This window comes from Stegodyphus dumicola, chromosome 4, assembly GCF_044657685.1.
Source record: "Stegodyphus dumicola isolate Sdum_Otavi_A_Nest chromosome 4, ASM4465768v1".
In the NCBI taxonomy this organism is placed as follows: Eukaryota; Metazoa; Arthropoda; class Arachnida; order Araneae; family Eresidae; genus Stegodyphus; species Stegodyphus dumicola.
In genome coordinates, this window is record NC_140771.1 from 69,826,870 (window position 1) to 69,849,068 (window position 22,199).

General features: G+C 34.7%; 1 protein-coding gene across 2 annotated transcripts in view; it reads right to left on the reverse strand.

The window, feature by feature from the left end:
• Positions 1 to 22,199, reverse strand: part of Tip60 (Histone acetyltransferase Tip60) — a 118,534-nt gene that overhangs the window by 14,574 nt on the left and 81,761 nt on the right. For both annotated transcript variants that reach the window (XM_085815052.1, XM_085815051.1), the window contains 2 exons: positions 13,610 to 13,693; positions 11,501 to 11,590 (listed from right to left, as the gene is read on the reverse strand). In XM_085815052.1, the coding sequence (XP_085671178.1) occupies positions 11,501 to 11,590; positions 13,610 to 13,693 (174 nt within the window). The remainder of the gene's footprint in view (positions 1 to 11,500; positions 11,591 to 13,609; positions 13,694 to 22,199) is intronic.

The window sequence follows — 22,199 nt, forward strand, 5'->3', positions numbered from 1 at the left end:
ATTTCAAATTTCGTAAATATTCTTATTATTACTCATTGCACTTAATCTTTATTTCTTTTTACAGGATATTTGATTGTTTTTTGCATTTATATTTGTAGTTTTAGTAATTTAAAGTAGTATTTTAGACTTTTATATGCTCCTGTTAGTTTAGAACTTGAGAATTCTTCGGAACATTAACTTGGTGACTCTTTTTATATATTTAATGTATTATTTTGTATTTTTTTAAAGATCTATTCATTCGTGTTTTATATTTCTGTTATTGTTGGTCGATAAATTGCATTTACATTTTATATTTTTGACATTTTCTTGTGTGCGATAACAATTATCGTTTTAAGGCGATCGAATGTTCTATATTTTATTAGATTTGTTATTTTGTTATTTGAATTTCAGAATTGATTTCAGAAGTTCCTAATTTATATTTGTATTTATACCTTTTATTTATTTTGTGTTTAGGTTTTCATTTTCTGTTTATGTGCATTGTTCTCAGATTGACCTAATTATTAGAAATATTTTCATAATTTTTATCTGTGCTTGGAATTTTTCATAATATTACCCATATTATTTCTTATTTGCCAGCAATTTTTTAACAGGGAAGTTTTTGTTTTACATTTTTGATTTTTTAAAATTAATTTGCTCTTAAGTGGAAAATTTTTCATTTAGTCTAGGATTATTTTAAAATTTGTGTTGTATACATATAGAATGCATTAATTTTTTTTCCAGCAGTATTGGTTTAATGAGCAATTTTTTTCTTTCATCTGCGTAGTCAATTTTTTGAGTCGAGTTAATATTTTAGTAGTGCTTTTTTTAACGTACTGAAATGCCGAAACGGAAAAGAGGCATTACAGGAGATGCATCAAGAAGACGAAGAGCTGAAGCACAGAGTTTATGGCGAGCTGCAGAAAATGAAGAAGAAACTGCTGCGAGACTGAGCACGCAAGCGCGTCGGCAAGCAAACCTACGCGCTCAAGAAACGGAAGAAGAAACCGCTACGAGACTCGGCAGGAAAGCTCAACATCAAGAAAATTTACGTGCTGCAGAAACGGAACAAGAAACCATTAGGAGACTCAGCAGGCAATCCCAATGTCAAGAAAATTTGCGTGCTCAAGAAAGTGAAGAAGAAACCAGTAGGAGGCTCAGACTGGACTCTCATCGTCATCGTCAAGTTCGAGCGGAAGAGTCGGAAGAGGACGCTGCTACACGAAGAACCGAGACGCTGCACGCCACAGACAAGTCCTATCCGAAGAAACAATGTCCGTACGAGAAGACAGGCTACGCATGAATGCAGCACAACGTTCACGCAGCACTCTTCACAATGCAGGAAGATGTGGACTCGAAGTTTATGTTGAGCAACACAGCGCCGGTTCAATGGAAGCTTCCTGCGATCTCTGCAACGGATTGTTCTTTACGGGAGAAAGGAATGCAAGAGGAAGATACATGCACTGCTGTAACAATGGGAAAATTGCCGAAGCTGAAAGAAGATATCCAGAAGAATGGCACAATTTAATGAATGGGAACCACCCGTTTTCTGAAGAGTTTTTTGCCAACATACGTACTTACAACTGCCTGCTCAGTTTTGCTTCATTGGGTGCCAATATAGAAATGCCTTCGGGTTCGGGTCCCTACTGCTTCAGGATTCACGGTGCCATATATCATCGAACGAGCCACCTTCATCCGCCTCATCCCGGTCAAGAACAGTATGCTCAGCTGTACATTTTAGATTTGGATCAAGCCCTCAGGCAGAGAATGAACATATTTGGAAATGTTGCCCTGAACGCCGAACTCCTGAGACAGTTGGACACAGTTTTAAGGAACGTTAATCCATATGCGGAAGCCTACAAGATGCTGAAGGAATTCGAAGAAGAAACTGTACGAGAGCAAGGTGCCGAAACTGCTGCGGATATCCGCATGTACATCAAGGGTGAAAGTGTTGCTGCAGGCGAGCACAGGGGACGTTACAATGCTCCGAAAGAAAATGAAGTTGCAGTTGTCTTCAAGAGTACGGACGGCGCTCCTCCATCGAACCGAGACATCGTGATCCATCCGAGAGGTGGCGGTCTCATCAACATCAGTACCTTAAATCCCAACTTGGAACCCATGACGTACGTACTTTTCTTTCCTCACGGCGAGCAAGGATTCAGAGTCGGACAGCAATACACAGAGTTACAGTTTTACAGTCACAGGGTGTCCGTACGACGAGATTGCTACAACCCGATTTTGTATGGCCGGAAATTGTTTCAGCAGTATCTCGTGGATGCATACGTAAAAGTTGAAGGCAACAGGATTGCGTACCTCCGGAGCCATCAGACGAATCTGAGAGTGGAAACTTACATGGGTCTTGCCGATCGCATTTACAGAGTTGGTCAAGAGACGGGCGTCCGCCCTGGAATACCGGTTATACTTCCGTCAACGTTTATAGGAAGCCCTCGCTGCATGCAGCAAAACTATCAGGACTCGATGGCCGTTGTGCGCGACTTTGGTAAACCGGATCTGTTTTTGACTTTCACGTGCAACCCTAAATGGCCGGAAATAACAGAAAACTTATTCCCAGGACAGAAGGCTCACGATCGCCCGGACATCGTTTCGAGGGTATTTGACCTGAAGAAAACGGCTTTGATGCAAGATTTGACAAAGAATCACATCTTAGGTGCGACCATTGCAGATATACACGTCATCGAATTTCAGAAGAGAGGATTGCCTCATATGCACCTTTTGTTGTTTTTAGCGGAAGAAGACAAAATAAGAGATGCAGAGTGCATCGACTCGCTGGTGTGTGCTGAACTTCCAGATGCTACTCGACATCCGGAGCTACACAACATTGTGAAGTCATCGATGATTCACGGACCCTGCGGTGAACTGAATAGAAACTCCCCCTGCATGAGTGATGGTGTATGTTCGAAAGGATTTCCGAAACCGTTTCAGGCAGAAACTAAAGAGAACGTGAATGGCTACCCACTCTACAGAAGAAGGGACGATGGAAACTTTATCGTGATCAAGGGTCATGCCATCGATAACAGATGGGTCGTTCCTTACAATCTGTATTTATCGAAAAAGTACAACGCCCACATAAACGTTGAAGTATGCAGCTCCATAAAATCGGTGAAGTATTTGTTCAAATACGTGTACAAGGGTCATGATGCAGCTAAAGTTGTTCTGGAAGAATCTGGAGATAGAACTTTAATGTGGGACGAGATCAAATGCTTCTTAAATGCAAGATACGTGTCTGCCCCTGAAGCAGCGTGGAGGCTGTTTGAAAAAAGAATGCATTCTAAGTCGCACTCCATCATACGACTACCGGTTCATTTGGAAAACCTGCAGCCCGTCTATTTTGCCGAATCCGAAGAAAGGAATGCTTTCCAGAGAGCTGCCGAGAAAAATACCATGCTCACCGGATGGTTTGAACTGAACAGGACAGTTCCCGAAGCGAATGGTTACCTGTATGCCGAAATTCCTAAACATTTCACCTGGAGGAATCATGCCTGGCAGACACGAGTTAGACTTGGAGATTACATCATTTCAAGAATGTATTCTGTTAGCCCGAAAGATGTTGAGCGTTTCCATCTGAGGTTGCTGCTGTGTCACGTTAAAGGAGCGAAGAGTTTTGCCGACTTAAGAACTTACGAAGGTGTGGAGTATTCAACGTTCAAGGAAGCCTGCCGTGCAAGGCATCTGCTGCAAGACGACGAAGAATGGAAAAATACTCTGGCAGAAGCATCAGCTTTTCAAATGCCACCGCAGCTAAGACAGCTTTTTTGCTTCATCTGTGTTTTCTGCAACCCTGCGGAACCCGTCGCTTTGTGGAATGAATTCAAAGAGTCCCTTTCTGAAGATTTTGCGAGATCTTACTCCTTAGAAGACAGTTTCAGCCTTGCACTGAGAAGTATAGAAGACCAGTTAGAAGTGCACAATGTTTCGCTATGTTCTCTTGGTCTCCCGCAACCAACATTGACTGATGCTGTTTCTCTCGAAGTCCCGCAGTTCGATGTCCAGTATGAAAACGAACAAGCCGAAGTGTTGAACGGGATGTTGAATCCTGAACAGAAATTAGTTTACGACTTGGTTTTGGAAGCTGTACGAGATGAGAATCCTAACACACCGAAGACATTTTGTGTTAATGCGTTTGCCGGAGCTGGATAAACTTTCCTTTTTAGGACGATCCTTCATGCTGTTCGAGGAATGGGCCACGTTGCCATTCCCGTTGCGTGGACAGGCATTGCTACTGTGCTGTTGACCGGTGGAAGAACTGTACACTCTACTTTCAAGTTGCCCGTTCCACTTCTGGAAAATTCTTCGTGCCGTGTGAGACAAGATAGCGCTGAAGGAAGGTACTTGAAGACTGCGAAACGTTTCATATGGGATGAATGCACCATGACGCCTCATTACGCTTTGGAAGCTGTCGACAGATTGCTGAGAGACTTGACCGGACTGGATGTTCCTTTTGGCGGTAAAACCTTAGTTTTAGGAGGTGACTGGAGACAAACATTACCTGTTGTCGCACATGGAAACCGAACTTCTGCGATCGAGAGCTGCCTCAGGAACTCCTTTTTGTGGCCACATTTCAAACAATGCACGCTTTCCACCAAAATGCGATTGAATCCGGAAGAACAAGAATTTTCAGAATGGCTTCTGCAGTTGGGAGATGGTCGTCTTAAAAATGACAGTGGCTTGGACGAAGACATTATCGAAATTCCATCTTTGTGTGTGGTCAACAGATCGATAGTAGAAGAAATGTTTGGCTGCGGTAATGAATTCGACTTACAAGACTTGGCCAGTAAAGCGATTTTATGTCCAAAGAACGAGGAAGCTCTGAAGCTTAATGAAGAAATTCTTTCCACGTTTCCAGGTCAAGTTTTCACGCACTACAGTGCAGACTCGGTTATTTGCGATGACGAAGAAGAACAAGAAACGTATCAGCTGGATTTCATCCACAGCCTGACACCTTCTGGAATGCCACCTCATCGTCTGAATTTGAAAGTTGGAGTTATAGTTATGCTTCTACGAAATCTACATCCATCGGTTGGACTCTGCAACGGAACAAGGCTCATTGTGAAGAGAATTATGCCAAACGTTTTAGATTGTGAAGTCATCTCTGGACAGAATGCTGGATCGAGAGTTTTCATTCCACGTGTTGAACTTTCACCATCAGATTCAAACCTCCCCTTTCAGCTCAAGCGAAGACAGTTTCCCATCAGGCTTGCATTTTGTATGACTATTAATAAGTCACAGGGACAGACACTTAAGAAAGTTGGGATTTATTTACCGCAACCAGTTTTCAGTCATGGAATGCTTTACATAGCTTTTTCAAGATGTTCGTCTATGAGGAATGTTCGTGTTTTAGTGAAAGACACCAAGAAGCAAGGCCATTTGATGCCCGCATGTTCTAAAGTATTCACAAGAAATATTGTTTACAGGGAGGTTCTGCAGTAAAAAAGTTACTCGAGACATTGAAACAGTGAGATTTTTGCAACACAAAATGAAGTTAATCAAGCCAAAGCAAAAATGAAAAAGATTTGAGGTTTTTGGATGACTGGGATAAATTGAAGCAAGTCAAGATGAAGCTGAAACAGTTTGAGAATTATGCATTAGTCGGCTTTTATGTCTGTTGTTACAAAGTGGAATTTGTAGTAGTTAGGCAATCGGAAGCTGTATTATTTTTTCAATGTTGTAAATATTTTTTATAAATTTTCCTTTTCAGGTCTACATACAATTGCGTTCATTAATTTTAAAACATTTTATGTATTTTTCTTTTTTAGGTATTTATGGAACTGATTTCAATCACATAAAAATATTTCTTTTTCAGGTGTATATAGAAATGATTTGATTCAAATTAAAATGTTTTTATACATTTATTGTCTTTTCAGATGTACATAGAACTTGTAAATACTTTTTTTCAGGTGTATATAGAAATGATTTCATTCAAATTAAAATGTTTTTCTTTTCAGGTGTACATAGAACATGTAAATTTTTGTAAATAATTTTTCTTATTCATTGCTTGCATTTTTGTAAACACATACAAATATATATATATCTTAATTGTGCGTGTGTGTATATATGTATATACAATTGCATCAATATATATATATATACATATTTATATATAGTGATGCAATTTTGTCTATGATTCTGTAACAGCAGACCAGGGAAGGGGCTGATACCTGGGAGAAAAAATAACCCCCTGGTCGATGAGGTTGCAGAGGAGACCCCAGGTGTCAGGCAGTTTATGGCGTCAAAAGCCCACCAATTTTTTCTGTTTACATTTTTTTTTTTTTTTCTGTTCAAGTTTTTGTGTTTAATATAAACTTATAACTAAGAAATTATTATTATTATTATTATTTCTTTTCAGATAAATACGGATTGTAGCTCGCCCATCTGGCGTACTTACTCGGTAGATTTTAAAAATTATTTTCTGTTTTTCTTTGAACTATTGACGCAATAACTGATTTCATTCATATAAAATATTTTGTTTTGCATGATATTTAATATACTCAAGGGATAGGCCTGTAATGTCTTTCCCAAAGTTGTGTCTTTTATAGACATAGGTACAGTAAAATATTTTACGGGTTCACACGACTGACATTTTATGAAACGTTTGGAAAAGTTTCTGTGTGCTGCCCTACTGTGTTATCCAAAGAACAACAGTTGCAGTAGTTGATGATAATGTGTGTACAGCCCCAAATAATTGGAGACAAGGATATTTTGGAGTTTGTTCAAAGCTAAAAAAATATCATTGATGCAGATTCCGACAAAGAAAACGAAATGAATAATGCAGTTCTTGTGGATGATTTTGTTTCATTGATTTTTTATTAAATACATGCCTATATGCATATCTGTGCAAATAAAATGTACTCTAATAAACTTAATTTTGTTGAAAATATGTTTTTTTTTTTTTTTTTTTTTCCAATATCCTTTAACACGAAAAAATTCTTCAGTCCCTTCGGTTTTGTGTTAATAATAATGAAAGTGAGAAAAACAATTTTAATCATAGATTTAAAATTATTTTTCTGTTTTTGATTTAAATACAAAATATTTCCACAAATTTCACACAGAAACTATTTTAGACACCAGCAAAGAATTGAGTGGGTGCAGCCCACCCATCTGCAATACTTACTCGGTAGATTTTAAAAATTATTTTCTGTTATTTATTTATTTTGAATGCGATAAAAACAGGCGACTAACTAATTTGGTTTATATGTATGTACATATATATTTTCAAATGTATATACAGGGGATATTGGACACATACAACACTATTGACACAATATGAGCTATATCCACACAATGATGGAACAAGGTGTGCAGCAGATGCAAGACATGGGCATGATTCACATGATATTTGATATACTCGAGGGATAGGACTGTAATGAGCAAATGAGTTTGTTCCACAAAGTTGCGTCTTTTACAAACACCCAACACTCGAATCCCAGTGAATGGGGTGGCTGCATGGGTGTTTTTGTTATTTTCCCCATGCCACTTTCCTTTAAAAAGCCGACAAGAAGGCATCCCTCCCCTTAGGCAGATTGCACTCGAGTGCTTTGCCGTAGCTGAATACGCTACACCACTACATTACACACGGAAGTAAAAATGACACTTCCTGTGGTCGTTGCCTAATTATTCAAAATATTTTGATAATTGTTATCTGTTCTTAGAATTTCCATAGCATTGCACATATTATTATTTAACATTCTGTTATTTACCAGCAATTTTATAATCTGCAAGTTTTGGTTTTACAATTTTTGATTTTTTAAAATTAACACCTTCTTACACAATTTGCAAACGAGTTCAATAGCCAAACATTCCCTTTCATATTACATCTGAAGAACTGTTGTAGCATTATGCAACAAACATTTCGCTGTTCATTAAAATATAGGAACACTTTTCAATCAAATTTTGATTAGAATTTGATGTAGATTGAAAAGTTGTTTTCAACTCAGCTGCCTTTACACTCGCAGTTGTATTCACAATTGATTTTCACGCTGGACTTTTATCATTTGTCATATCCGATAAATTTTAAGTGTCAGCAATTTTTTCTGCGGTAACAGCATCTACAAATGACCATCTGCCATGAATATTCTTCACACATGCACGAGTTTTATTTTAGAACCGCTGATGCTTTGGGTTTATGATACTACTTGCTAATAGTATGCATTATGATAGCATAAGTAAAAAAAAAAAATTTACCAGTATAATCAAAATAGAACAAATTCACGACTAAAATATTATCAAGAGTCTTAGAAGACCCTTCGAAGAACATTTTTAGAAGGTAAACAAAGATAACTGACGAAAACTGATCAGCTCGAAAACCCACGCTTGAAAAATGTAAACAAACGCCGCCGAAAGCAGTTACAGTTACGACTAAGATCAAAGGTTTGCTCGCAGTTAAAAGTATTACTTCCGAGCATGAAAAAATTGTAACATAACGCTTTTAAATGTTTTCTACTATTTTAAAGGCATTTAAATGCCAGTATATATTTACTGTTATGAAACATAATTACAAAAGAGATGTTAAGTATAAAATATATAGACAGCAGTTGGAGTTTACCAAAAAGAATTTAAATAAAGGAATTTTAACAACGAGTATACTGTTGGAATATCACACCCGAAAATCTTCGCGATTACACTTCGTACAAGCAGCTGAGCGGTAAAATCTCTGAACACTGGTAGTTCGGTCCAACTTTCTAATCCCGGCGAGCGGGCTGGCTGCATGTGTGTTTTCGTGGTTTTCCGCATGTAGTATCTTCTGCATGCATACGTTAACAAAGCGGGCGCAGCAAATGTAAAATTGCTGTACACTGGTAGTTAGGTCCAACTTTCAAATACCACGAAGGCATCCATCCCCTGAAGTAATGGGCTTCAGCCCGCTAGTCTATACTATTAAAATCTGTGCGCGTCTGTCTGTGTGTTTGTAACATAATCTCCTCCGGAACGGCTGGGTGTAGAGCTTAGCGGAAGGTACCGTTGGATGCGGAATGCCCGTGGCTCGCCGGATTGACCATCGGCATCTTCGTGCGACTTTAATTAGCCGAGATATTAATTAAAAACTGATTTTTCCCCTACATTTCCCTACGTTTTGCACTTTTTTCACGGATGTTCCTGTTTTAGGGATTTGGCCGCGTGCCAAAATCGTTTTTCTCGAATATCTCCGGAACGGCTCCGAGTTGCGATTCGAAACGCATATCCCCGTATTCGAAAAAAATCAACGAATCCATCAATACCGGTTTCATCTTCGTGCTACAATAATTGGCGGAGTTATTAATTAAAAACTGCGAAAACGCTATTTCATTTTTCGGAGTGGCAACAGTCTCGGAATTAGCTGAGATAAAATTGCTTTTTCGAAAGCACCGGGGGGGGGGGGGGGACAATTGCTTCCGCTCGAGATTTGTGTTGGTTAAAAGGTCACGTGTCAAATTCTTTTTTTTCCAAATAACTTTGGAACGGCGCTGAGTTGGAATTCGAGACAGGTATTGCCGGATTGCAAAAAATTCTCTTAATCCATTGATACCATTTTCATCTTCGTACGACTTTAATCAGCTGAGATATTAATTAAAAAAAACTGAATACGCTAATTTTCGCGCTCATTTTTCCGGTTGCAAGAGTTTCTTGAATCGCCGCAGATAAAAACCAAGGTTATATTCTGAGGTTAAACAAAGCACGCGATTGCATGTTATCTCACTGTAGTTTGAAAATATTTTGTTAATATAGGTATTTTAAATAAAATAGCTGCTTTTTGCAATTTTTTTTATTTCAGGTTAGGATAATTACCACGATATGTTATTGCCACGTTATTTCTTTTATCGATATTGTGTAAAAGTTGTTATATTACATTAAATTTAAATGCTGACGTTCTTGAAGTTCTACAGTATTTTAAATAAACAGCTGCTTTATGCAATTTTTTTTTTATTTCAGGTTAGGATAATTCCCACGTTATTTCAAAAAATTTTCTATGCAGACATTTAAAGAAGAAGTTGAAATTACTATGTAAACTACTAATTTAAATTTTCACTAAAAAAAAAAAATTCTTTTCGTTCAGGGATTTAAATTGAATATGTTTTTTCTTGGAGATGGTATAGGAAAACCTTTCTTATTATAATTAATTATGAATTATTAATTTCATTAATGTATATATTGATACAGTTTTGCGTGTGATCATATTGAAGTTTATAAAGTAAAAAGAATTTTAATAACGAATCTACTGTTTGAATAATAAATGCGAAAATTTACGCGATTACACTTTCTACAACGGCCCATTTAGCGGGTGAGCGGTAAAGTCACTAAACACTGGTAGTTAGGTCAAGTTTCGAATCCCGGCGAACAGGCTGGCTGCATGGGTGTTTTCGTGATTTTCCGGTTGTGTATAGTGTATGCAGTATCTTCTGGATGCATACGTGGATAAAGCGGGCGCAGCCCGATCAAAACATGTGAACACTGGTAGTTTGGTCCAACTTTCGAATACCGGCGAACACGGGCTGGCTGCATGAGTATTTTCGTGATTTTCTGCATGTGTAACGTGTATGCAGTATCTTATGCATGCATATGTTAATAAGGCGGGAGCAGCCCAGGTAAAATCGATGTACACTGGTAGTTCGGTCCAACTTTGGAATCCCGCTGAACGGAATGCCTCCATAGATTTTTTCGTGATTTTAGTCATGTGTATTGTGTATGTCCTGTATGCATAAGCGAATAAAGCGGGCGCAGCCCCCCCCCAAAACCGCTGAACGCTGGCAGTTCAGTCCAATTTTCGAATCCAGACGAACAGGCCGGCACCATGGGTGTTCACGTGATTTTACTCATGTGTAATGTATATGCAGTACCTTATGGATTCATTTATGAATAAGGCAGACGCAGCCCGCACAAAACCGTTGAACACTGGTAGTTTGGTCAAACTTTCGAATACCAGGTAATGGGCTGCCTGTATGAATGTTTTCGTGATTTTCCGGATGTGTAACGTTTATGAAGTATCTTGTGGATGAATACGTGAATAAAGTGGGTGGAGAACACTGGAAGTTCGGACCAAATTTCGAATCCAATCGTATGGGCTGGCTCCATGGGTTTTTTCGTGATTTTCCGCATGCATATCTAGTAAGCAGTATCTTCTGAATGCATATGTGACCAAAGCGGGCGCAGCCCACGAAAAACCGCTGAACACTGGTAGTTCGGTCCAACTTTCGAATTCCGGCGAGCGGGCTGGCTGCATGAGTGTTTTTGTGATTTTCGGCATGTGTATCGTGTATGCAGTGTCTTCAGGATGCATATGTGAATAAAGCGGGAGCAGCAAGCGCAAAACCGCTGAACACTGGTAGTTCGCTCCAACTTTCGATCCCGGCGAACGGGCTGTCCAACTTGCGAATAAAGGCCAATAACAGCGGGCTTCAGCCCGCTCAGCTGGCGGGCTTGCCCGCTAGTATATCATATTTGCTGACTGGCACTTCATTAATAGGAAAGCATCAAATGTTGCAGCTAATAAATGTAGCACATCTTGTAACGATTTAGGAGATTGTTTACTTACTTTATTTTTTCTACCATCTATTTCAAAAAAAGATATTGAATTCTTTCGGTATATTTCATTTCCAGGTGGGTGCCGAAGGTTGCACTTAGCCTACAGGAAAATAAATTTTTAGCAATCTACAAAGAAACAAATTTATAGTGACTGTAACTAAACTATAATAATGCATGCTTAATACTGAAAATTTAAATGCTAATCTTTATAAAATGTTGATAATCTATGACCGCTTAATCTGAACTGATTTTTGGAAGTAAACAAAATTTTAATTTTTTGAAAGTCCAGTGTTGTAAATTTGCAATAGTCTTTTTCCTTACAAATATACATATAATTTTTTTAAACAAAAATACACTATATATATGATTATTTAATGAAGCTACTTAGAATTATCTGCATATGTATCACTACTTTCACACCAAGCAAGGATCATGAATCTGTACTTTTTTTCCTACATAAATTACTACTATTAAATATATATTCCATTGTCTTTTAAAAGCAATTTTGAGATTATAAGATTAATCAAAAACTTTCCAAATGTTAAATTTTGACTTAAATGCACTACATACATACTTGTAGTTAATCCATTTACATTCCATGCAAAAAGCAAGTGTAGTAACACTGGCAATGAAGAGGAAAATTCTTAAAAACAGCTCGTGAAGACAATTTTTTTCGCATTAAACCAAAAAAAATGTTAATAAGGGAAAGAAGGAGGGATTTTTTTTTAATAAATCAAAACTTGTGTCAACATTAGGAAACTCTTTAGTGTTGAGAGGTTTGTAAATCATGTCATTTTTTTAGTTATCATAATTTTTCCAAGTAAAATTCTTTGATGCATTTTTGCAAAAAGGCCTTAGTTTTCAGAAAATTTTCTGTTTTATCTCTTCACTATGTTTTCCCCTCCTTTACTAATATTATTTTCTTTGTGTGTAATTACATTTTAAAATACAGGGTGATTCTAAATAACTTTTACAAATCAAAAGTGGTGACAGTACTCATCCAGATGAGCAATAATTACCATAGAACATAGGGTCGCATTCCACTCTGAGAGGCAGAAAAGAATAATATTATAATTCCAATCTGAACTCACAACAGTGTTGGGAGAGCGAATGAACGAGACCAAATGTTGCACAATCAGTTTAGTGACAAACTCACAGAGAGTGCACAAAACAGATAAAACCGAAAACTTGGCGTTCGAGTGTTAATTCGAGTTGAGACTGATGGCTAACACTCAAGAGTGGAATGTGACACTATGTTCTATGGTAATTATTGCTCATCTGGGTGAGTACTATAGCCCCTCTTAATTTGTAAAAGTAATTTAGTATCACTCTATATAATAACTTTATGTTTCATAAATCTTGATTAAATAATTCTGAAGGTACAAGTGTATTTTAGTTAGTTATATGTATGAAAACAATCCAGATTTAATCTAAAAATTAGAAATGGGAAACAAATAAAACTGGGAAAGACATGACCTATAATCCTTAAAATTCGCAAACCTACATAACCTTGTTCTTGGGGTGTGCGAATTATCAGAATTCTACTGTAATAAATGCCTGAAAATGTAACAAATTCTAAAAATACTTAATAAAACCCTTAATTACGAGCAGCACATAATTTTTTATTTTTATAAAAATTAAAAATCATACACTCATTACTTTACTATGGAAATTAATTTTTTTACATATTTCCTACAAATTTGAATGAGTGAGATTTTACATCACACGGTAGATTTTTACATTCAAGTAGTTTATTATAATAAATATGTGAAACTGCAAAAACAATTTGAGTGGCATCTTTTTAATATTAAGGTATTTAGTAGTTACTATATTCATAACCATTATCTCTGCTTACTTTCAACAAAGAACCAGGATATGTTATTAGAAACTCACGATAATCAAAAATCAATTTATATTTCATTAAGAGCTATACAGATACAACAGTAACAATTATAAGTATTTTCATATAGGATTTTTCTTAGATTCCACATAAATGCATTCAAAAACAACTAATGAAATAACTGAACATCATTCAAATTCATGAGATAACTCTTCTATTTAAAAACTCCAATCACAATGACTAACAATTTGAGGAATTCTGAAAAATGTATAGACTTACCATGTGCCTTTTTAAACACACTCTGGATTTCATGTACTTAAGGCAAAACTCACATAAATATATACATGGCAAACTAACAAGCTCCTATAATAGAAAAATAATACAACACACACACACACATATATATATATATAAATAAATTCAAAATAAAGTAATTAAATGTAAATTAATGAAACACTCTCTATTAATTCAGTTGCTGTTAATTGATGGTAGATTGGTTTATACCCTTGATAAGTCGATTAATATGCAATCAATGGCAATAGCTGCTTTTTCAATACTTAAAATATACTTTTAGTTTTGGTATTTTTGTGATTAAAGATTTTTCTTAGCAGATTTTTACGTTTTTTTTTTAACAGAGAAATTGTAATTACTTTTTAAATACTAATTTAAATTCTGACTAAAAAAAAATTTTTTTTTTCATTCATGGTTTTAAACTAAATTTGTGTTTCTTGGAGATGGTATATGGAAAGTTTTCTTATTATAAATTATATATATATATATATATATATATATATAAGTATGAAAGTAGAAAGATAATATGAACAAGAGAGACCTTAAGGCCCATCCACACGAGTACGCTCGAAACGTAGCTGATGAACGCGCTTTTACGTTACCAGTGTAAAACCGTCCAAATGAGTACGCTCGCGAAGAGTGCGTTTAACCAATAGAATTATTTTACGCAAAAATCACGTGACGCTGTAATATAGCATCAACAGAGCTGTATCTTATTACTTCGCTGTTCTTCTGTATGTTTGCGGCAAGTTCTCCAAAACAGATGATTTTTTTTTATAGCTGAAACTTTACCATTAAGTGCAATTATTAAGCAGAGGCAAAACCGCAAAAAATGGCAAGAATGGGTCCGAAAGATTTATTTAGAGCGACTTATTCAAAGAGAATTTTTTTTTTATTAAATTCCTACTATTAGCTCACACTCTCTCTATATCTTGTTGAAATTTTCAGTACATAAAATGCTTTTTATTCATCCAGTCAAGTTCAAATACAATTTTTTAAACTTGTAGTGACACTTGATGTTAATACAGCTTTTCACATATTAAAATTTTTAATTTTAAAAAATTCTGTTTGTATTTTTATTTATTTATTTATTTATTTTTTAAATTTTTCTTTGTGGACCTAAGTAGGAATTGACTTAATTTTTTTTTTGGTATATTACTTGTTTTTTAATTACTTCAGGATGAGTATCGACCAGTTTGACAGACTTGCAGATTCTATATTGTATGAAAATTAGGATTTATAAAATTGGTTTGGAATACAGTATAATTCTCTTTATATACACCATCCACCATATAATAAAACAAACTTCATATTTTTTTAACTGCACCTCCCTTGGCTTTTTGTTTTTGTTTTTATTTATTTTTGAATTTAGAATGAGGTTCAAACTTTGGACAGTTTATGAGAAATTATGTGCATAATAAAATATGCAATAAAGTAAAAATAAAGAGAGAATTTATAGATGATATATGATAAAGAGATGCAGATATATTATTACATAGGGATTTCTATTTACACTGCACATTTTTAAACTAAATTAAAAACAATAATAATAATAAATAAAATAAGAAATGAAAAGAATAATAATAGGTAAAATAAGAATATAATGATTCATGATTAAATATAAGAAACACGTTTCAAAAATGAGAATGAATTATATACTGCCTACGGGTGAGGTTCGAACTTGCCACCTTTCCATTCCTCCACCAGCAATGCAGCGCGCTGACCACTCAGCTATCTGTGATAGCAGTGTTTGTGAAAAATAATGTAACAAGTAGAAGTCGCTGCAAAGGTAATTTAATTAAACTTCAATAAATGATTGCTGTATGACACAAGTTGTAAATTTCCTCCAAAATTTCGTAATTGTATTTTATTGAATACTCTTTCACAGTCAACTGCTTTATTTTAGAAGTTGTTATATTGCTGAAGTTAGTGTTTGGTGTATTTAATATTGGGATATTTATAGAGCTTTTTATTACACATGATATAGCAAATATTTATAATAATTAAGGATAATTTTGTAAGGCAGAAACTTTGATTTTGTAGAAACTGTAATTTATTTAGGTTCATATTACTTACGGTGCTTTATAAATATACAGTTTTCCCCTTTAATGAGAATGTTAAATGTGTACCAATATGTACGGTTTGAGAAATCTGAAGATGGCGTGAACAATGCTGATTATTTTATTGCTGTATACAGTTATGATATTTCTATGCAAAAACTCATCTCTGTGTGGTTCTGACGCCATATTGAAACGGGTAGGCAAGAAGGTTTTCTGATTATGACACGTGATAAGAACTCGGTCGGCTATTGGCTATATGCGCGCGTCGCGGGCGTAAAAGCTGAACAGGAGTGTACTCAGTTTTATGTCTTCTGCGTCACGCGAATTTACGCCGTCGTCAAAAAAGTTACGTCAACTACGTGAGCGTCCTCGTGTGGATGGGCCTTTAGTGGTCTAGAATTTTGAGCATTGAGCTGAAAAATTTTTAACATATTTGCAAAGAGGAATGTTTAAAAGCTATTGCTAATGTTGAAATTTTGTATATAGGACTGCTATAACACATAGATGTGCACCTCGTATTTTGGTTGCAATCGGCGGCACCAAACGTTTATAAAAATTTTAACAGACGTTTTCACTCACATAAGAACTCCACACCAAATGTCCCACACCTAGTCCCTTCCTCATCCCATAAAGTACTTCTCACAAGTTTTGCTGCCTGAAATAATTCAAAGCCCCCGCTGCCGATAAAGAATTTCGGACACACAACCCTTCTGAGTAAGACGCTGAAGAAAACACTTTACCTACATCCCACTAGAAAGAACATAAGTTAATTAATGCTTTTTCTGGCCTTTTATATTTTCATGTACATTCCCTTTTCTTATTATATATACATTAATTTTCAATTTTTATTATTTTACTTGTTTTTGCAAAGATAGCATTATATTTCTTTATTTTCTAATGTTTATTTCAATTACTTTGAGTTCTATTTCATAATTCCAATTTCCAATGTTTAATTTTTTTACAAATAGTTTTGAGTTAAAATGCATAAAAACGAGGGTGTCGGGGAACAATTACTCAAGTATTTTATCAATTTTACTACATAAATTGCTTTTCACTCAAAATTGTATTAGCAAAAATACTTAATAAGAATGAGTTCTTTGGTTCTAAATACCTTCACTTCACAGAAATATTTGGCCTAACTTAATTTGCCAGTTTCGCATCACCTTATTACTTGAGTAAAAGACGAAACACCTTCGTATTTATTTAATTATTGTTCATTGAACGGGAGTTGGTTTGTTCCCCTTGAAAAGTCAACTAATTTCTGATCAATGGCAATAATTACTTGCTTTTAATTAAATTTCTTTTTCCAATTGAAATTTTGTTATTCATGATTTAATTCAAGTCCCCGTACAAAATTTTTAACAATTTACATTCAAGTTACTTTAAAACAATTTTCGGAATTAAACTTCCTACCTATAGGTTCACTCTTTTTAGATACTTCTACTAAAATTAATATTAGGAGATAATATAAACAATATTTCTTTAGTAAATAAAATATATATATCCACTCTGTTATCTCAGTTTCTTCACTCTTATATGTTTGTAAATTGTGCATTTTTTTGCTTTAAAAATGATTGAATTATATTGTTCTCATATTCTGGTTAAGGTTTTTATGCCTCTAGTAAATCTGCAAGCAATATTTGTACAATTATCAACAATTTAAAAGCTGTTTAATTGCAGTTAAGCCTAATTTTAAAATAACATGGCGGACATATTTGTTTACATTTGAAAGAGCAGAATAGTAGATTTGTTGCCAATTTAAAAAGCCTACGCTTTGCAACAACAAAAGATAATGCCTTCATTTATTATTTCGAATGAAATCATGCTTAATCCCTTCTGGAATTTTTTCGAGGAAATAAGTGTTTAAGATTTACTTCACAATTTTTAAATACAGATATTTTGAGTTTTTATGTATTTTTGCCACGTCGCGAAGTGAGAACTGAATTAATTCAATAATAGTCTGTGAAAACTGTTTCCTTTTTGTTTTGTTTTCTTAATTTCTTTTATACATTGTTCTAGATATATTAGAGTATTTGAATAGAACATGTGGCAATGATTAGATAATTCTTCAAATGATATAAATTTTGTGCATTCTGAGTGATAACATTAATGAAATATAACACTGTTAAGTGAACCTCATGCCAGAATGTTGCTATGGTAAACAAATATAGTAAATTTTAAAGAGTGCATTTATTCAATTGTGGTTTATGCACTTTTGACAAAGCAATCCAATAAGTTTAAATTAAAAAAAAAAAAAAAAAAAAAAAAAAAAAAAGGCATATAATTTAATACAAGGAAGTCACGTGGTGTATATGTTACCGTGAAAGACCGAAATTGGAGAATGTCGACTTTCACCAAATACGCCGGTGAAAGATCGCATTACATTCTTGTACATTTGGACCCTCACCTATGTACGTCGACAATCACAGATACACTCTGGTGTAGGTGCGAAGAAAAGAGAGGAGTATATCTACATGCTGTCATTGCAAAAGGAAGTGTTCCACAAATAAATGCTGTTGTAAAAGCAAGGGACTCTTGTGCAATTCAAAGTGTAATAATAGTTTAAGTTGTTGCAATAAATAAGATTTGAATCACATAATTTAATAAGTTTTTAACTTCCATTTTTTTCCTTTCTCCTTTCGAATATACTGTGTGTATTAAGTTCTTATATTCTTATGTTCTTATTTTAAGTCTCAAGTGCGTTTTTCGCGACTGAATTACGGAGAAGAAAATATAATATTGTTATATGTTCTACATTCACCATTAGTACATGGTGAATGTCGACATTTACCGGTGTAAGTAAAAAATAAGAGTATTTGGAAAATATTTCGGACATACACCAAGCGACTATGTGAATGTTGACATTCACAGGTGAAAGTCGACATTCTCCACATTTCGGTGTTTCACCGTAACATATACATCATATTTTTAAAATTAATTTTGTGTACTTGTGATGTGCGTCTACAGAAATAAGTGCTTGAATATAGTTATGTCACACTGAAGACAAAAACTTTTAAAATTTTGCTAGATATTTTAAATTTTAAAAATCAAATTTATGTTTTTATACACTTTGATGATGCAATGCAGCTGAATATATTTATGTAAAATATGGGTAAAAAGCTTTTGAAATTGATTTAAATTCAGTATTATTATTTTATGAAAAAATTTAGCAAATACAGTGGTACTGTGGATTTGATAATAAGTGAAATCGAAACTGATTAGCCAGAGCATTTCATAAGTGAAATAAACGCTGATTTTGGTCTTAAAAGAAATAGCATATTTATTTTTAAATTTCCATTTTTGTTTGCAACATGTTACTTATTTTTTACATAAAAATATAATAAACTTTTAAGAAATAAAGCTTACATAACGCTTATCAAGGAATACTCCAAGTAACGACCTTTTTAGCTCGACTCGTTATTGCCCCACGGGGAATCTTAATAACTATTCAAAACATTACATCATGTTGCCACTTAGGAAGTGTTAATAATTATATAGAAACATTAAATTATGTTCCACTACATTACTCCCCCTCCAGTAACTGTGTTACTATTTAAGAGATTCAGTAGTAGAGTAATGTAGCGTAAGCTAACATTAGAATTAAAAATACTAAATACAATAAATAACATTGGATCACTCGCACACAATTACAATAAACATTAAACATTAATCACAATTACAATTAAACATATTCAATAATAGAAGTTAGGAAAAATATTCAACATTGTTACTAAAATGTAAAGGACATTTTATTAGTCATCCAGTTCGTGAGACTCGAGATCGTTCATCATTGGTCTCAGATTTTAACAAAGTCTGAGTTTTGGGCTAGGTGTCAGAAGTTTCTGGTTCCAGCCTTTGCTCACCTGATATTAAACAATAGGCTAGCTTCAGCCTGTCAATCGAAATGTTTACTTCCTTACCTTTGATTTGTATCAAGAAGTATTTTCCCATTCTTTTAAGTACTTTGAAAGGTCCTTCATAACTAGGTTCTAATGGTTTCTTGACTCTATCAGTTCTTAGAAAAACATGAGTACACACATTCAGATCTTTATGGGCAAAAACTTTAGGAATCATTTTTCGCTGTACCACAGAGGGCTTGAACAATTCCATTTGTTTTTGCAATTTAAGCAAAAGTGTTTGAGGTGTTGTAGAAACTGTCGGCTTATCAAAAAATTCTCCAGGAAATTTGATTGTTTTCCCATAAACCATTTGTGCAATGGAATATCCAGAGTCTTCTTTTAAGGCTGCCATAAGACCTAGAAGAATTGTTGGAATGGATTCGGACCACTTAATGGAATTATAACATTTGATAGCAGCTTTCAAAGTTCAATGAAATCTCTCAATTTTGCCGTTACACTGTGGATGAAAGGAAGTTGTGTGTTGAATTTTGACTCCGCATATCATTGCCAAGGTTCGAAATAGTTCAGAAGTAAACTGTGCTCCACGATCCGTAATAACTTGGTGAGGCACTCCAAAACGAGTGATCCAATGTTTATAAAAAGCTCTGACAACGTTTTCTGCTGTTATGTCACGTAAAGGAATGGCTTCCATCCAACCAGTATAGCGATCAATGCAAGTCAAGCAATACGCAGAATTATCAGATGGTGAATAAGGACCTATTAAGTCAATGTGAACTATAGTAAAACATTCATCAGGCTGCTCATAAGTTTCTAATTCAGATTTTGTATGACGTGTGTCACGTATGGGTGACACCAACCAACAAGATGTATAGAGGACACTGGCTCTCAATCTGAAGGCACTAAAAGTTTAGTTTCCAAGAGAGAGACCGACAGAGACGTTATAGGGAAGGCTCGTGGGAGCCATTAATGAAACCGATATTAACTTGTATTCCTTTATATATTTCAGTTATTAGTATTGTAGTTTTAGTATTAGTTTTGTGTTTGTGCAATAAATGTTAAAAATACAAAAGGGTGAAGTGTTTTCTCTATGAGTGTTTTCTCTTATTTTGATTAACATTATAGGAGATAAGGCAAATAATATATTATTTTACATTAATGATGAAGAACTAAAATGTTATGAAACCATTAAAAAACTAGTATTAAAAGAATATCAACCAACTGCTCATGAATGATTAATGAATTTCCGAAGAGCACGACGCGATCCTAAAGAGTCACATGTTCAGTTCGCTTCTAGGCCTTCTATAAAATTCCAGTATTACTGTCAATTATGTGAAATTAATGACTTTGATACACTTTGTCAACTAATGATTTCCGACAAACTTTTCCAAACGTTAGATAGAGAAACGGGAACTTACATTAATATTAAAACAGGAGAAAAAAACCTAAGGATTTAGCTAAAGAAGTTGATCTATATTTTGTAAACAAAGGCAAATCGTTAAAAAAAAAAAAAAAAAAAAAAAAAAAAAAAAAAAAAAAAACCACTTTTAACACTAACAAAAACATAGCTAAGTCGTCCCACTATTCAAGAGAATTGAAATATATTCCGCCTCATATGAGAAGCAACATAAATAAAAATAAATATCCACCCCAAAACTGTTACATATGCAGAAAATTAACGCACCTCGCGAAAGCTTGTCCACAAAGAAACAAATCGGTAACACAAAACCTCCTTTAAAAAAGGAAACACCAGAGAAAAATACTAAAGATAAAGTAATAGCAAAAATCGATCTTCCTGCTCGTCAAATGAAATTTTTACGCAACCATTGCAGAAGGTAAATATTTGCGTCGCAGGTAACAAAATCCAAGCCATAACTGATTCGGGTGCTGAGATTTCTGTTATAAATCCAAAACACATATCAAATTTCTCTATTGAGAACAACTGTAATATTGACCTAATTTCTGCATTCGGAGAAACCATATCAGCTAAAGTGGCTAGAATTCCTATATCCATCAGAAATGCAGATAATCCTAATTTATTGAAACCTGTTGAAATATTAGTAACTTTAACAGAAAAACTTCATATTCCCTGCGTAATTACTCCAAATGTTTATGACTTATTGACCTCTGAATCACATCTGCTTAGCGCGAATCGTGATTGCGACACAGTGTCTCCATTGCAGATACCGGAAGTGAGGAGTCATGAGTCAAAACAATTCGAAGGCGAAAGCCGCGCGGATTTATTTATGACAGGAGGAGAGCAAAATTTAGTCTTAAGTTGCATCCAGGGCGAAAACGAAAATGAGGATAAATTAAATGTGGGTCAACATTCAGATGCCAGTATTTTTAAACAACAGCAGAGGGAATGTGAGACATTACACAATATCTATAAAGACGCGCAAAGAAATAAAAATAAATATTTTTTTATGGATGATTTGATTTATCATACCGAAAGAATTTCCGGAGAACAAGTTAGTCACTTGGTATTGCCTAAAGTTAGAAGGGAACAAATTTTAAAATTAGCTCAAGAATCTGTTTTTGCAAATCATTTAGGGATGCGAAAAACAAAAGAAAGGATTCGCTATTCATTTTATTGGCCGAACATGTCACGAGATACTGAAGAATACTGTAAAACTTGTAAGAAATGTCAATTACAAAGTA